This window comes from Dermacentor variabilis, unplaced genomic scaffold (assembly GCF_050947875.1).
Source record: "Dermacentor variabilis isolate Ectoservices unplaced genomic scaffold, ASM5094787v1 scaffold_12, whole genome shotgun sequence".
Lineage (NCBI taxonomy): Eukaryota > Metazoa > Arthropoda > Arachnida > Ixodida > Ixodidae > Dermacentor > Dermacentor variabilis.
Genome location: NW_027460280.1, coordinates 41,834,705 through 41,852,539, shown reverse-complemented (window position 1 = coordinate 41,852,539; position 17,835 = coordinate 41,834,705). Strand labels below are relative to the sequence as shown.

At 41.2% G+C, this 17,835-nt stretch overlaps 2 protein-coding genes across 5 annotated transcripts in view; one reads left to right on the top strand and one right to left on the bottom strand.

The window, feature by feature from the left end:
- The window catches only part of LOC142565975 (uncharacterized), a 33,625-nt gene extending 32,369 nt beyond the window's left edge, over positions 1-1,256 (bottom strand). For all 3 annotated transcript variants that reach the window (XM_075676617.1, XM_075676618.1, XM_075676619.1), the window contains exon 1: positions 5-1,256. In XM_075676617.1, the coding sequence (XP_075532732.1) occupies positions 5-1,256 (1,252 nt within the window). The remainder of the gene's footprint in view (positions 1-4) is intronic.
- LOC142565977 (mitoferrin-2-like) lies at positions 1,016-16,486 on the top strand. 2 transcript variants are annotated; one of them, XM_075676624.1, is made up of 5 exons: positions 1,016-1,155; positions 2,595-2,820; positions 13,448-13,504; positions 13,587-13,987; positions 15,574-16,486. In XM_075676624.1, exons 1-5 carry the CDS (start codon positions 1,132-1,134, stop codon positions 15,748-15,750), a joined length of 885 nt encoding a protein of 294 aa, XP_075532739.1. In that variant the 5' UTR covers positions 1,016-1,131; the 3' UTR covers positions 15,751-16,486. The 2 variants fall into 2 exon arrangements, with proteins under 2 accessions (XP_075532739.1, XP_075532738.1); XM_075676623.1 differs by lacking the exon at positions 1,016-1,155 and adding an exon at positions 1,808-1,947.
- The last annotated feature ends 1,349 nt before the right edge of the window (positions 16,487-17,835 follow it).

Below are 17,835 nucleotides of genomic sequence, written 5' to 3'. Positions count from 1 at the left end.
GCACCTTGTTTCTGTTTGACAGCTTGGGGTGGCGCAGAGTGATCGATGCATGTAGCAGCATAGAGGTACTTCAGGAGCAAGGTCTGGCCAGATTGAACGAGGGCGGTCAGGAGAGCAGCTGTGCCGGCAGCGTCGCGAGCTGCCGCCGCGCTCCAGAATTCTGCACTGGCGATATCGCTCCAGGTGTAGCTTCGCACAGACCCTTCGCGACTCTTTGTAATTTCTCCACAAACGAACGCAGCGAGCCTATCCGCAGAAGTTTCGGCCTGACGCGCTGCAAGCGTGTACAGCACCGTTGACACGGGCAGCGGAGCCACGCCGGCCGATAGGCCGTAGGCGCTGAGCAGCTGGTTGAAGAAGTGGCACGAAGAAAACACTCCACCAATCCAGTCGGCGTGCAAGTCAGCTGCGTCCATCCGGCACAGCAACAGGATATCGTTGCGCAAACTTAGCCATGCCCACCGCAGCGCTTGCTCGGCCAGCGAGTCGAGACGAACTTGGGTCCAACGTAACACAACATCCAGAGAAGTGTGCCATTGCGCATCGAAGCTGTTAAACGTATGACCAAGAAATTTGAGAAGGCAAGGCCAAGCAAAGGTTACCGCTTGCAAGTTGTCAAGAAACGCCGACTTTCGAAGAAATGACAAGTGCAGGACATCTTTGGGTAGGATGGGATGCCCAGACAATAGCAGCTGCCCAATCAAAGTGTCTTCAGCCAGCGCTAGGTTTTTGATGCGATCGCGCAACTTTGTCACTACGGCAACCTGGTGGCAGCACTCCTTCTTAATTACCAACAAACAACGTTCCTTCATAAACGATTTCATTTGATCGTGGAGGGCTTTCACACGCTCCTTCTCGCGCGCGGAGCACAACTCCTGACGAGCGTCTGTCCCAGATGACGAGCTACATACCGAAGAATCAGACTGAAGCAAAATACTCAGCGTTTCCATGACTTCAGCAGTATGGAGGAGAATCTTCTGTTCTCCAAGCAACGCTGGTGCGCTGCTGCATGCTTGATCTTCGGGTGGCGGAGGCTTGGCCACGGGTGGCATCGGTGGTACTTTCGGCTTCGGTCCAGCCGGTTGTTTTTGAACAGCATGAGATGCCTTCTCCGAACTGGAGCCCGATGCAATGTGCTTGGAAGACCGAGATGACGTGAGTAGAAGGTGTTGCTGAATCTCTACCATTTTTTTCCACTCTCGACGTTCCGAGGCAAAACGACGCCGCTGGACAGGTGGAAGTTCGGCCTCTCCCATCGTGCTATGAAATATGCGTTGAACAATAGGCTGGAGATAACACGAGCTCTCTAAAACATTTTGTTTTTAGTACCGATGAAGCGACTGACTTCCGACACCCTATCAACGACATGCCGGCACAGTTCGACTGGTTACACAGAAATGACATATCCGCAACAAATATCCGATGGCGTGCACCCACAGTTTATGCGCGGCCGGCTGTTGCGAAGCAACCGCAGCAGCATGTAAACATCGTGGGGTCGTGGGGTCAGGAATGACGGAAGTGACGACATGCGGCGATAAGCGCGCCCTCGGCAACTTTCAAGTGTCTCGTGTCGGTGCAATGCCTCGCCAAGCCGACTATCGTAAATGCTCATTAGACAGGCGCGCAGCCAGGCGCAGCCAGCGGCGGTACGACTCGCTTGGCTCGCTTGCCGCCACCATAAACTGTTGGCTACGTGCACGAGTTATCCTAACGACAATGTGTTTCTTCGCAAAAACGTAGCGATACCAAACAGTTTCACGCACCGTAGTCCTGTGGTGTATATTTAGACGCATAAACCTTGGGGTGGCCTTCTAACCAGCGCTTGATCTTATGGAGTTCGAGGACTATGAATGCCTACCGACGTCCAATGTGGTTACCCACATGCTTGCGGGTGCCGCAGCTGGAATCATGGAACATTGTGTTATGTATCCTTTGGATTCTGTCAAGGTGAGTTGAAAACTTACGCACATATCCCGAAAAGCAGGAATTCGTGCTTCACAGTGTGCGATGTGGGGTGCGCTTTCCACGTTTCGCGCTAGTGCGTCCGAGTGCTGCGGGCACACTGGTCTTGAGCAACCTTCCGATCGGACCACATATTTGCCTACTTAGCGCATGATCAGTTTTTACGCAGCATGAGCTATCTTTGTTCAAGGGGGTCGGTAGATGTTACCAGGTTCACCAGAGCAGTCGTCTCACATTGGTGAGCTGCTGAAAAATGCGACCTTGATGTCCTGCCCACAGGTACAGGGCATCGCTCGCGTTTGTCTATTTCTGTTGATTCTCGTAATTGAAGTTGATTGTTTTGTTTGCAAACACGGACACAAAATTGACAATGCAACCGTGAAGTACATATAAGTGGACTCCACTCGAGTCCGCCGAGAGCACCGAGTTATACAGGTAAGCCCCCCTCGTAAGTCTGCTGTTCACTAATTTGTGTTCACAACCCCCCATTCATGGCCTGTGACATTTCTGCATATGGCTTATAGTTTAGTGATTGCGCTTAAAACGTTTGAAAACTGCATTTCTATAATGCGTTCGAAGGCGTGATCGAAGTTTCGCCATTTATTTACGTTTTGATGACTACCATTTTGCAGACTAGAATGCAAAGCCTGCGGCCCAGTCCCGGTGGCAGGTACACCTCAATCCCTGATGCTTTCTACAAGATGGTGCGGCACGAAGGTGCACTCCGGCCCGTCCGGGGCATGAGTGCAGTGGTTGTCGGTGCCGGCCCAGCCCATGCCCTGTACTTCTCCTGTTATGAAAAGCTCAAGCGAACCATCAGTGGCACGGAACATGGAACGAACAGTCCAATTTCTCAAGGTGCGTGGACATTATCGTGCGCCTGCACAATAGCAAACATAAAATCTTAACTGTGGCGACTTGTCAGGTTGTAGGCCTTGGTTGTAGAACTTATCCTTCTGTGTCATTTGACGCATTTTGTAGCAATGCAGGTGCTTGTCGTTGGTTAAAATTAGCAACTGTGGTTGTCAATTCTTAAGAACACTGCATAGTCATCGCCCATATAGTTTTCCCACGTCTTTTATTTTTAATGCGCAAGAGCAAAGCAGTCTTGCACGTCGTTTTTAAAATTTCACCATGACTGTGCACGTTTTAAGATCAATCATACATTTAATTTCTGGAGGATTCTTATATTTCTTTCCGCTTAGCATATGCATCCAGATTGGCAAATCTTATTTTGGCTTACGATGAAAAGTGTGACATAATTTAAAATGCACTGGAAGCTCAGGTAGGGGGTATGTGAATATTCAATATTTTGGATACGAATTGAATAGTTTTTGCTATTCTCTTTGTATTAAAATATTTCGAATATTCACATGCACCTAATAATAGCACTCATTGGAGTTTCAGAGGACAACAACTGACACAATCGGGGACTGGTAATACCATATGATTCAGCTGGATGACAGCCGTTGATGCTACATAGAGGCACTAGTTCCTCAGTGAATGTATGGAGCAGCTAACTCCTGTAAAATAACTGCTAGTAATTCAATGACAATGCGACGCCTTTAGGCAGCCTGTGTATTTGTTTTATTCCTCTGTTTTATTCATAAAGTAATTTTTTATTTGGCACATCTCATTCCCAGGTGCTTCTTAAAATGATGTGCAGTGCCGTAGCATTGCTCCACTAAAGAATACAGCACTCTATGTGCACATGGTGACAGGCTGTTCTCTTCTTTGATTGCTGTCATTGCTATGGTGCACTAGATAACTGAAAGAAGTACATAACTGAAATGGTCCTCAGTTGACTGGATGTCAAGTTATGAATGGCATTACGTGCATGTATCATACCTGTGTCACAGATACATTTCTGATCGCAATTGGGGCCTGTCCAGGTTGAGCTTGATCCAGATCCAGTGTTGCTACATGGTCATTTGCAATTGTGATCTTGCGGTATCCGGACCCCGCAAATGTGATCCTTGAATCACAATCGCAGGCTGACGTCTGCGCCCTCTAGCACAGTATTCTGAAAACACTAAAAACAACAAGTGAAGGCAGCTCAATAAAAAACATTTAAAAACCTCATTATCAGCAATAGTAAGTTGTAAAATTGAAATATTGAAATATTGTCCAAATTTAACCATATTTTACAAATCTGAATTCATAACCAAAGCCTTATGCACTTCTGAGAGTTGCCGACAAACAGCAGACGTTAATAACTCGGTCTGGATCAAATCGTGTTGCAGCGACCATGATGTAAATAACCCTTTTTTACCACATGAACTCCACACAAACTTTATATTTCATTTTATTTAGAAATTGGAACATTTTTGGTATTCAATTTCATATTCGAATGTATTTATCTCGAATATTTGGATTTGATACAGTTTGGAAATTCAACTTTTAAACACCCTTAGTGGCAGAATATGGATTGTAATTAATAATAATGTCTTTAGTGCACAAAGACTGTAGGTGTAGTGAATGAATTAAGTACTTCGATGAACATATTTACGTACTGACTAACTGACCCTGATGGCTACCCCTGTTGTACCTTTTCATGCATATTTTTGACGCAGACAGCTTCTGATTAGCTATAAATTACAGAGCATAATTGTCTATAGACATTTGTTAAATTTTAAGCGAGGAACTTTTGAGACATTGCTCAATAGTTGCCTCACAGTGCACACTCAAAACCACCCTTGCCTGTCATGTGCATTGCACACTGTTGCAAAGTCACTCTACTAGAGTTTAACACTGCGAAGCAACTCCTCTTAACATTATGTGCGAGATGGAGAGAAACTGATAGGAGAACAACCTCCTGATGCCAACCACTCTATAGGGCCCCCTTTCGAGATGATAACCTCTATAAATAGGTGCTGGACTGACCTCTTTAAAATGTCTTCTTTCCCCAAAACAATTTCCGACTGGAACAGATTGCCTGAGGAGCTAGTGTCCATAACATCAAACAATTCATTTTCTTCCTTTCTGTGACGTTTTTATGTAAAGGGAGTTTGTGTTTTTCCTATCGCAATGTTATTTTTCTTGTCACCAGCACACAATGGTATTTTGTGTACCTTTTCAACCCCCCCCACACACACACACACGTACTGTAATGCCATACAGTGACGCTGTAGGTATTATGATAAAAAAAAGATGGTTGAGCATCGGGCCAGGGGATATCTCTACCTATTAGAAAAATCAGTGGTCATACTGGGATTTGAACCATCCAGCATATACCAAATGGATGCTCAACCATTTCAACTATACATGAAATATGGAGAGAAAATGTAAGGAGGATGGGACCTCCAGGCACCAACATTGAAGATGTATGTTGCCATGTTGCCTCAGGCTTTGAATCCGCTTCTGCTCTTCTTACCCTCTCTGGCTATTCCTTGGGCAAAATTTCATGTGCATGGTATGACTAATTCCTTTAAGAAGGGGCGTTGTGACAGTGACGAGCTCAATATTTTTTTATTACTTTATTTCTTTGAAAATGACTGTTTTCATATGTTCATGAGGCATGTCTGCTGCACAAATGTGTTCCAGCCATGCATTTTTGTGCACAGCTGTTGAAGCAGTTGTGTAAACTAACCTTGCTGACTACTGTACTACTACAATACTGGATGTTCCATGTAACTTGAGCCAAGGATTTTTTTTTAAAAAACGCGGTAAACCATAGCTGGCTGCAACCAACAACATATTGTTTACCAACATGTCACGCTTAGAGTATTTTTTTCATGTTTGGCTTAATTAGTTAATCAACTTAGATGGATTATGAAAGCAATTTTAATAATCACTTTAGGGTCAAGTGCATTTCGTTACGTTGTAGAGGGGGTTCAGAAACAACCGCTCCAGTCTTCTGTCACAATGTATCTCCCGTGTGGTGCCCTTTTCCACAATTTAAAGAAAGCCCGCAAAATATGTGCACACACACACACACACACACACACAAAAAAAAAACGTGCTTGCGCTCATGCACTATCGTATTGCACTGCCTTCCACCATGTTTCAAGCAAATGACTGGTAACGAACAAATTGTAATATTGAACTTGCATGTTGTTTTTACTTTGTACTCAATAGGCTGTAACTAATTTAGCTCTTGAACGCGTTGCAGCAGGAAAAACCTGCTTTTTCTCTAAAAAACTTACTTGTTCCTTCCTCCATTTTTGTTGAATCCTCATCATCCTTGGAGTGCGTGTGAGTAACAAATTGCAGCACAATAGTTCATTGGCTGCATGAGCTGGAGCTGGTGCCACTACGAACCAGAGCACTAACAGCAAGTCATGAACACCAATCAGAGCAGCAAACAGCTGAAAAAACAAAAAATGCGGCCAACCCCAAGCAGAGCAGTGCAGAAGGTAGCGGACAGCTGAAAAAAAAAAAAATTGCAGAGCGGCATAATGACCATGGCAATTTCCACACTTAAAACTGGCTTTAGTCAAATTAGCTGCATAATACAGGCAATGTATCACTTTGCCTTTCTGCCAGTGACTTCTTACTAGATGTAGCATCACTGTCACCAGTAGAGAATGACAGCTTTTAGCATGCTAGGAATTACAAACAGAGAGGGAGAGGGGAAGCTATGAAAATGACAAAATGTAACTTCTGGCTTGTCGTAACTTTGCTGATTGAAAATATTTTGGAAAAATTCGTGTGAGGGCATACTTATGAGGGGATGCCCTTCCATAACAAAGGTATTTTGTTATAAAAGCATATGTGAATATCATAGAAAATATTTACAGACATTCCATAGATGCCATAATCTTCACAAAAAAGTGGGAAAATACTGGTTAAGATGGGTGTCAGGTAAGAGGATGCAATCTCTCAGTTATTCACTGCATGTCCACGATAAGTATTCATGATGCCGATTGGGAAGCACTAGGTGTAAGGATCAATAGTAAATTTCTCGGTGACCTGAGTTTGCAGATGAAGTTGACTTATTAAGCAATGCAGTAGACGACTTCTGACAAATGTTTGAGGACCTGAGGTGGCAAAGTGCAAAGATAGGCTTGAAGATTAATATGCAGAAAACTAAAGTTGAGTAGTCTTGTTAGAGTACAACACTTCATGTTTGGTAGTCAGCCTCATGAAGCAGTGAAAGTGTTTATCTAGGTGAAGTAGTCAAAGGAGACTTGTATCATCACAAAGGAAATCTACAAGAGAGTGAATACGTTGTTGAAGCATAATCGGCATGTACTTCCAAATCCTCCAACTTGTAGAGGTTCTAGTTGAAATTAAGAGGAAGCTTTAGCTCGGGAGCTCCTATCTAAATACATGGGAAAGGAGAAATAATTTTCTCGGCAAACACTGCACCAAATCTGATGAGCTTTCTCGCATCTAAAAGAAAAATTTAAAGCTAGTGACTGTTAGAAGTGGATTTTTGATGTAGACCGTCAACTTCATAAAAATTGAAAATTGTAAATTTTAAGAAAATTAAACTATCAAGTTTTACAACTCTATAACTCAACAATGAAAAGTGTATTGAAATTCTTTAAATTGCATCTAATAGTACATCTAAAGCAGACAAATTTGATGTATTATACATGGCTCTCAAATGCACCACTAATATGAGAGTTGGACTTTTGTAAAACCTTTGTGCACCTTGTAACAAACTCATCTAAGATATGAATGAATTAAATTTGTACTCTTTAGATGTATTGATAGATGCAATTTACAGAACTGTGATGTCTATTCTTCGTGCAGAGTTAAGGATTTATAAGCTTTGTGCTCTAATTTTTCAAACTTATAAGCTTTCGTCAATTCTTATAAAAAAAATTCAAGACATAGATTGGAACTCTGCTTTTAACACTCAGTAGAGTATAACTTTTTCTCTGAAATGCAACAAATTTCATTAAACTTAATGCAGGGGTTATCTCAAAAAGGCACTTCTATGTTTTACATGTATTTGATTAGTCGGAGCTTCCATTTAACAGGAAGAACTGTAGTTCGACAAGCTATAAAATGCATTGGACGGAGGTCAAATTCTGGACTGTGAACTTTCAGTGCTGTGGTGGTTCAGTGGCTACGGTGTTGTGCTGCTGAGCATTGTTAGTTTAATTGCAAGCGGCAACATTCTAATGGGAGGTGAATGTGAAAATGCCTGTTCTTACATTTAGGTGCATGTTAAAGAACTCCGGGTGGTCAAAATTAATTTAGAGCCCTTCCCAACACAAGGTCTCTCTTAGGCTACAAGTTTCAGGATGTTAAGTGCCATAATTTGATTTCATTTTCAGTGATATATTTTTTTAGCAGATGCTGATTGGCTGTAACACCCATTGCTCCAATGAAGCATTGGGGAGGATGCTACATCATGCAGAAGTTAAAGCATCTCCTAAACTAATTAATTCAGAATACGGCTTCAATTAATAGTCTTTTTGAGTAACAGAGTGTGTGGCCAAGGGAGAAAAAAATCAGTCAAGGGTGGCAGAAGACAGAGGGAGCAGATTGGGAAATCTGCAGCCATAGGGTGGGAGAGGCCTATATCTTAAATACTATCTGTCAAGCCTCTCTTGATTTTTACTGTCCTTTGCCCTTTCTGTTCGTTGTGGATCATTAAATGTAGCACCCATAAAATGTTTTTTAAGCCATTATATTACTGCTGTTTAGCAAACACTAAGCACACGAGATAATTATAGAAAATTATTACACTGTAATATACATTGTAACAGTATGGTACTATCGTGGAGGCAAAATTTGATGCTGTTTTATTCAGTGACAATGTAGAAAACAACTTCACCATTGAAAAGACAAAGTGGATTAAACTACCAGGCTACTTTGTTGCCTGCTGCAGCTATTCTCTTTTTGACATTATCTTCAACGTTTAATTCTCAAACCTGTGCTGTAGTTTCCCTATCAAATAATACCAATATTTGCCACAGGCAAGCCTTATTGGCTTCACGACACAAAATTAAAATTAAATTGTGGGGTTTTACATGCCAAAACCACTATCTGATTATGACGCACACTGTAGCGGGGGACTCCGGCAATTTGGACCACCTAGGATTCTTTAACGTGCACCTAAATCTAAGTACACGGGTGCTTTCGCATTTTGCCCCCATCGAAATGCAGCCACCGTGACCGGGATTCAGTCCCGCGACATCGTCGTTTAGTAGCACAACACGATGGCTACTAAGCAACTGTGACCTTCAGGACACATTTCCTTTATTTATTTATTTATTTATTTATTTATTTCACATACTGTAAATCCCTCGTGGGATTATAACAGGAAGGGCAAGTACATATGGTAGTATTTGCGAACAAAGAATATAGATTCATTATATAATCACGAGTGTGTTATTGCAAAGGTTTTGCCTTCACTAAAACAAAAGAATTAAGTACTTCATCACAAATGCAATATTTGGGTACAATATACTATAACAAAGAAGAATCTGAGAAAAGAAGAAACCAAACAAGAAAGAAAGAAAAAACACTTGAAAACACATGTGATATAAAACACCTAATGAACATGACAAACAGGATGCAGTCATGCATATAATGCATCATACAAAAAGAACACTCATAGATTAAAGTGTTAGGCTGTGAAGATCGGTAACAAACCTGAGTATGTAAATCAGAGCTGTAAGGCGAGGAGATGTTTTTCCACTGAATTAGCAAATGTATCTAATGAGGAGCTGTTACTAATGGATTCACTCAGTTTATTCCGCTCTCTTATCCCTAAAGGAAAGAATGAATTCTTAAAGCAATCGGTATGAAAAGAATGCTCATTGAGTGTTTGTGTGTGTTTATGTCACGTCGGCCATGTTTCATTTCTGGAGATGTATCTAGAGGTATCAATATTAAGCTTGTTGTGTAGGAGCTGGTACATAAGTTTAGAACGGGCTAGTACAGCTCGGTTTTGTACTGTTAGGATTTCGGCTTTGTTAAGTAGTTCAGTGGGCGAGTCTGTTAATTTATGTTTATTGTATATATACCGTAGAGCTTTCCTTTGTGCACCTTCTAGTTTTTTAATTAGTTCTTTAGAGTTTGGGAACCACATAACATTTGTGTACTCAAGGACTGACCCGACGAAAGTTTTGTAAGTCAGAAGTTTTGTATCGTCGGGTGGTGCTAGTCGGAGGTGTCTTCCAAGAAAGAAAAGGCATTTCATTGCAGTCACTGTAACATTATTTATGTGGGAGTTTCATCTGAAGTCATGTGTTAACGTTAATCCGAGGTACTTGTGTTCATGAACTCGTATTAGTGGCACGTCGTCAACAGTATACATAAAGCTCTAGTTACTTTTTTTTTCTGGTGATTGAAAGAACAGCATATTTCTTAGTATTGATGGTCATCTGCCAGTGGGCACACCAGTTAGACACAGCTTTCAAGTCGTTTAATGTTATGTGGTCATCATGGGGGGTAATATTTCAATAAAGAATGCAGTCGTCTGCAAATAGCCTAATGTTTCCTGTGATTTTTGTGTGTAGGTCATCCATAAAAATTAGAAATAAAAGGGGAGCCAGAATGCTTCCTTAGGGGACTCCTGATGTTACCCGGGCTCTCTGGGAAATCTGTCCGTTCACTTCCACAAATTGGGTACGCTTTGTAAGATAGTCGCCAAATCCAGTCACTTATGGGGCCTGTACCTAATGTAATCTCAAGTTTCCTCATGAGCTTTTTGTGTAGTACCCGATCAAATGCCTTTGAGAAATCGAGTAGGATGAGGTCTGTTTGTCTGTGTTGGTCGATATTAAATGATATGTCGTGGATTAATTCCAGTAGTTGAGTGATTGTAGAAAGGCCGCTGCGAAAGCCATGTTGATTTGGTGATATGATACTCTCCTTTTCTAAGAAAATGGTTATGTTTTAGTATGATGTGTTCCAGAAGTTTGCACACGGTACTCGTAAGCGAAATCGGTTGAAAGTTGGACGGGTCGTCTTTGCAGCCTGATTTATGTATTGGGACAACTTTTGCAGATTTACAATCCTGTGGAAGAACAGATGATGATAATGCTTTGTTAAATAATATACAAAGGTACTTCGTCGTCCATTCTGCGTATCGCTTTACTTTCAAAAAAATTAACTACACTTGTCAACTTTTTCTGGTAACACATGCAAGTTTCTGTACTAATGCATTTCATTTGGCAATTCACATTCTTTTTATCACATGCTCAGGCACTTATATATAAAACGTGCTTGTTTGTGAGTGAAAGCCAATTTTTCGGGCACAAGTTTCAGGTTGCTGTAGTTTGACTGCCAATAAAATGTAAACCATACATGTATGTATGCTTAGAATTAAGATACGTGCAAAAAAATTGGGCTAAATAGGAAGAATTTTGAGAAATTTTTGTACATTCTTCTGTAAAGAATATGGTCAAGGGCTAGAAAGGTACTCGTGCGACCTCTATTTCTGAACTAAGTACGTGTAGAAGTCTCTGACACAGCACTGTAAAAATATTAATGAAGCCTGTTTCACAGTGCATAGAGAGGCTTCTTTGTGCCACAAGTGTTCACTGTGCTGTACACAGTGAGAGGGCATTTGGAAGATATGTGAAGAAAGTCTCTGACACAGCACTGTAAAAATATTAATGAAGCCTGTTTCACAGTGCATAGAGAGGCTTCTTTGTGCCACAAGTGTTCACTGTGCTGTACATAGTGAGAGGGCATTTGGAAGATATGTGAACCATCTTTATTCGCTCAGGTACTTTTTGTAGGAGATGGTGACATTGTCTTACTCTGAGATTGTGAACAAATTGATGTTGCTGATGGTCATTACATCATGAGCCAATTATTCTCGCATGATTTTACGGGGATGTTGAGAGTATAGAAAGACTATATTTACAATATATATACAGGATGAGTCAGAGTAGTTAAGATGGCTGACCACCAACAACACGCAGCAGCCAGCGTCTACGATCTTCTTCTTCCTCTCTCTCCGTTCATCTTTCCGTAACAATATCATGCAGAAGAATGAGGCATTGTGAACATAATCAAATTTTTAAGGTGTTAAAAGAATGCTGTTGGGACAGTATAATATTAGCGCTAATTATTATTACCTAGTTTTAAACCTAATTTAGACATCCCACTCCCGAACATAATCAAATTTTTAAGGTGTTAAAAGAATGCTGTTGGGACAGTATAATATTAGCGCTAATTATTATTATTACCTAGTTTTAAACCTAATTTAGACATCCCACTCCCGAACTTCCTCACCAAGTCCTGGACCTAAAGGAGAGTGCTCAAAATTTGAACTTTGCACAGATTCATGTGGTGCACTTCAACGCACTGCTGGAATCTAAGCGAAGTTTGTTTAATGTCAGTGAGAGGCGTATGCACAGCGACGTACGACAAATATGTAAATATATTTAAGGCTTTTATACCCATTTTGTCCCAGTGGCACATACCACTTCTAGATGATTGGCCAAAAATGGGCAGATACCCGGTAGTCTAAGTTGTCTATTCATGCACATACCCAGAGGCACATGCCAAGCAACCCAAGTTGTTGCCTACTATACTTGTGGACAACTTTCCCTGGCAATGAAGGGATAGCTAGAGAGGCGGAGCTTCTACACTGGTGTTACTGCGCGAAGTAGTCCGGCAGCATTTGACAGTGCACAGGAGCAGATACTGGTTGGAGCAGATACTGAATCAGTGTAGCTTAACATAGGACAGTTTCATATTTGCCCAAAACGTGCAAGAGAAAACCAAAGAGATATGTTAAGTTTAACACTCCTTCAATTCCATCTTACTTTATTGTTGTAAATAAGTTAACAAGATGGCAATGTTATCTCTTCCCCAGCTTAAGCTAATATGGATGAGAATGTGGGGCTTATTTTATTACAAATTATTACAAATTTTTATTAAAAATTACAAGTATAGGCAAGGAAATGATAATGAATGCCAAACCCTAGGGAAGAGGCAAAGACAGCTTTGCTTTAAAAGTGGTGCATCCAAGTAAATAAAAGCAGAGCTAACATGAAGCCTTGAGGCACTCCAATGTTTTGTATGGATTTCCCCCCAAAATTTTCCAGTGCTGCCATCAACACAATTCCAATTATCATTTTTCACAAGCAACAAAATTAAGACACCTGAATCCATAATAATTTGGCACTGCACATTGTAATGAACTACATGCGAACTGTGGTGCTGAGGAAGAGGTGGAAATTGAATAAGTTTCACAATCACTGTCTTCAGTGGTTTGAATTGGATGCATTATTTGCTAACAACAAACTGTTTTTCTTGACAAGTTGCACATAAGTAATTGTTTTACATATTTGGGCGGGATGCACGTTGCACTATGATACACTGATGCGTGTACATTGTGTGTCATAGCAGTCAATATACTATAACAGAAGGGATTATGAATTGGGCTTTGTGAACATGGCTGCATATTCTATTTATAAAACTTAAGTGCAGGCACATGTTATTTGTTCTAGTTGCTGGCATCATTGTTAGGCTCACTCTCTTCCTAGCAGCACAAACAGGCACATTCCTTTTTCTGTTTTGCTCTAAATTCTGTTGCCAATTTAGGCCTTATGTTTGATTTCAGGTCTTGCAGGGTGCTTGGCCACAGTGATGCACGACAGCATAATGAACCCAGCCGAAGGTGAGTTTGCAAAGCAAGTGGTTTTTCGGCCTTTCTCTCTATTCATCTGGCAATGCCTTGAATGACATTTTTTTTCCTGCAGTGGTGAAGCAGCGAATGCAGATGTACAACAGCCAGTTCAGGCGATGCACAGAGTGCTTTTTGCACGTATGGCAGCACGAGGGAGCACGTGCCTTCTACCGGAGCTACACAACACAGCTGTCCATGAACATTCCCTTCCAGTGTGTCCACTTTGTCACCTATGAGTTCATGCAGGTGGTGACCAACAAACGACGCGCCTACAACCCAATGGCGCACATGGTGTCTGGTGGTGTGGCTGGTGCATTTGCTGCAGCTGTCACCACACCGCTGGATGTGTGCAAGACATTGCTAAACACACAAGAGACCTCTCTACTAAAAACCACCCATCAGTCTCAGATCAGTGGCCTCGTTAATGCAGCAACCACCATCTACAGCTGTTGTGGCATCAAGGGTTACTTTCGGGTAGGTCATTCTAAAGTTAATCTAGTTATTTGGCTTCTTATTTGAGAAATTTTCACACAAACATGTAAAGAATGTGCCAATATTATTGGCCCCTTTTCTAGCTCAATAAATTGAGACATGTTTCACTCGACTAGGTATGACCATTTTATTGGAAAAAGAAATTGTTACTGTGAGACTGCTATTTAGTCAAGACTTAAATAAGGCATTAAGAATTGTAAAGAAAAGGGCAGGTGTGACAAAGCATGCAGAAGTTTAACAACTTTATTTGTTCCGCCTAAAAAATTTAAATGTTTTCAAAAGCTTTGCCAAAGCACTGATGGAAAAAATGCAATGAATGTTCACTTGAATAAGCTTAGTAGTAAAATACAGTAAAGTGAGCTAATTAGTAGAATGTAATGTGTCTTTAGACATGTTGACTCACCAGGTCATCTTGAACTGCAGAATGGCACCTGGCTGCACATTTCTTGCAGTTCATGTGGCTGTGGTATTTTAATGGGTATGCCATCTATAGTTTCCTGTACATTATGCCGAGGTAGTCATATATGCATAGTGGCAGTTGGAAGGAAGGTACCAGGGCTACATGAGCAGAATAGCACTTTCACTGCTGGAGTCCCACCTCATGACACATACCTCGAGCAAGCTGCAATTCACTAGGGAGTTGTGTACTTTAGTTCCTTTAGCGGGGACCATGAAGAGATGGCAGCACCGACTATGCACATGGTGCTACAATCTTGTTAGTTCTGTGTTTGTCTGGCTGAACTCTACACCACCAGATGGCTGCACCATGCAGGTCATTCACATTAGTGCCTCCACTCATTCGGTAAAACGCTCTATTAATTAAATAAGCGTAGCTGTCACAGCAGTAAATCAGGCACTCCAAGAGTATTTGCATGCAAAGTCTCCGCTACTGCTTTCAATTAAAATTTGTACAACCAAGTCAGCCAAAGTGCACATTTTGCTTTACTTGATTTGGGGAGATTGATGCTCACTAGAGGTCATTTTCAATTATATCTCCTCCTGAAGTTTTATTTTCAAGACTTGTAAATGTGCTGAAAATTGAGAAGTCTTGTCAAAAATAGATCCAATTCTATCTTCAGCCTTTCTATAAAATGCCACTGGTAAAATCGAGGCCTTTGGTCACTTGTGCATTTCGTATTACAATTCACATTTGTGTTCAGTGGTTCAAAAATAGATATTTGTTTTAAATTATATGCTTTATATCAATTAGCCAGTTGATTATAAATAGCAGAAACTAGAGTTGCAAACTTTTATCTGAAATGGAACAGTGTGGGTAAACCTTTTGCCTCTACCCGATGAGCTTGGGCATTACTTGAACTTGATTTTGCCATGGACAGCAACCTTTTATTTTTGAAAGGGAGCTACAGCTGTGGATGCATTCCCTTCTGAAATTGCTAAAAGCAACTTGTGGGTAATGTATGACATCAGTGAAGATTATGTCTCATTAATGAATTATTACTGTACAAGTGCTGCTACTCGTGAAGTTCGTATGCATGAAGTGACCCTTTAGCATTTTAGTGTAGGCCTGGACTGCAGTTGTAAACGTCTTGTGCTCTGCTCATTTGCAGGGAATGCATGCCAGAGTGTTGTTCCAGATGCCTGGTACAGCAATCTCTTGGTCTGTCTACGAGTTCTTCAAAGCCAACCTGAACAGGCATAATCCAAGAGAAAGTGAATTTGGCTCTGCAACCAGTATAGACACTGCCGTTGCTAGTGTGTCCATAGGTCGTTCTGGCACCATCTAGGAAAGAAGTGACCCGTGGACATGGAGCTGCATGCAGTCAGTTGGCTGCTAGAATTACAATTCGTGACCACAGCTGTGCCTCGCCTGGAAGAGCTAGTCACATGGCAGCAAGCCTTGGGCAAAAGTGTTCGAGCCTGCCACAGGAGTGGTGCTTATCTCATTCCAGCCGAGATGAGCAGGAAGCAAGGAACCAACCTTTGAAGATGAAGAACAAGCTCAACGCCTTCGTCTTTCAAAACAAGGATCAGACTGCTTGGATGCAGCAGTTAAGCTGCAGTGTGGTGCTTGGCTTTTGCTAAGACACTTGGTCACGATATGGACTCCAGAGACTGTGGTGCTGCTTAACATTTCATCCCTATTAGGTTGTTTGAAATATCAAAAGGGGTCAAGAGAGAAACGATTCCAGTAGTTAAGCCTCCCTAGAGTGGAGCAGCTTTGAGCGAGACATGTTATGTACAGATGTTGAGATTGTGAAAACAGTAATAAAGTAAATTCAGTAGTTGAGTTTTTAAAGGAACCATACTGTTCGCCATGCTGCAAATTTAGTGGAGAGTATAATTGCCCTGCATATTGCCAATGAACGCATACATATGCTTCTGTTACTACCATTGTTCAGGCCAAGTTAAGGCTTGCCAGTGATATTTGTAATCATACTTATGGCGAAAACAGACATGAGAAGCTGATATAAATGGTGCCACGTGTACATATCAACAATAAATGCTTCCAGTAGTGTGTTATCTTGGTGCTGCCTGTACAGGTAGTATGTTTTGTAACAAAGCTGATAACATGCCCTTGTGCTACTTTGACATAGCTTTGGGCTGTTACAAGTTGAATCAAAGGATGTTTGCATTCTTACACAAGTTTCATGACCTTAGTTAATGGCTAGTCATATTTTTCTAATGGCTAATAGGCATTGTGGGATCAAAATATGGAGAAAGTTCTACAACCTCTTTCTGTAATCAAAAGATTCCGTGTAAACCGAAGGCCTCTTTTCTGAAGAGTAGATAACTATGATCAGTTTGACCAGAGGCAGTTATTGCTCCCATGCCTCGTTTTCACAGCAACATTAGCACATTCCACCTTTGAAATGAGTATGAAAGAGCAGACAATTTCTCTGGTAAGAATATTTGCACTAGAAATGGTCCATAAATTGTTAGTCAAATGTTCTCACAAAGAACCACAACACACACGAAAATATGTGAAACATCACATATATAACTAATTTGTGTTTATGAATTTGAGGGTTTAAAGTAAGAAGATCGCCCATATGACTTCTGGAAACGAGACAGATGTACTGTGACAATATCAAAGGAAGTCCGATTTTCTGGTGGTGCTTTCTGGAAGTGCAGATTGCCATTTTCTTGATTGACTTGGTCACATGCAACACATGTTTTAAAGAAATCCATGAATGAGTTCCCTTGTGCAAGGCTAACAAAGGAGGAAAATGTTTTTGTGCACGAAGACCATAGAATAGTCTTGCAAGCTTTTTTTTAATCGTAGTGGTAAGAACCTCCGTCTGCCATGTTTACTGCATATGTACACAAACACAAGTCCACTTAAAGAAATCCATGAAGGAGTTCCCTTGCGCAAGGCTAACAAAGGGGGAAAATGTTTTTGTGCACAAAGGCCATAAAATTGTCTTCCAAGCTGTCTTTTAATCGTAGTGACAAGAACCTCCGTCTGCCAAGTTTACTGCATATGTACACAAACACAAGTCCTTTGTAGGTCCGTTAGCATGCTTTCAATATTGTATAAAATATTCACCAAGATTTAATTTCCTATAGAATTAGGACAACACTTGCCTTCAATCAGCCATGAGAACAGGCTGGCTTCAGGATATTCGACAATGGATCATATCCATGCATCAATCAGGTGATCGAGAAATGTGCAGAGTACAATCAACCGCTCTATATGGCTTTCATAGATTATGAAAAAGCATTTGATTGAGTAGCGATACCAACAGTTGCAGAGGCATTGCATAATCAAGGTGTATAGGAGGCATACATGAATATCTTCGGAAATATCTACAAAAATCGCACAGTTACCTTGCTTCTCCACAAGCAGAAACAATAAAGAAGGGCCAGGC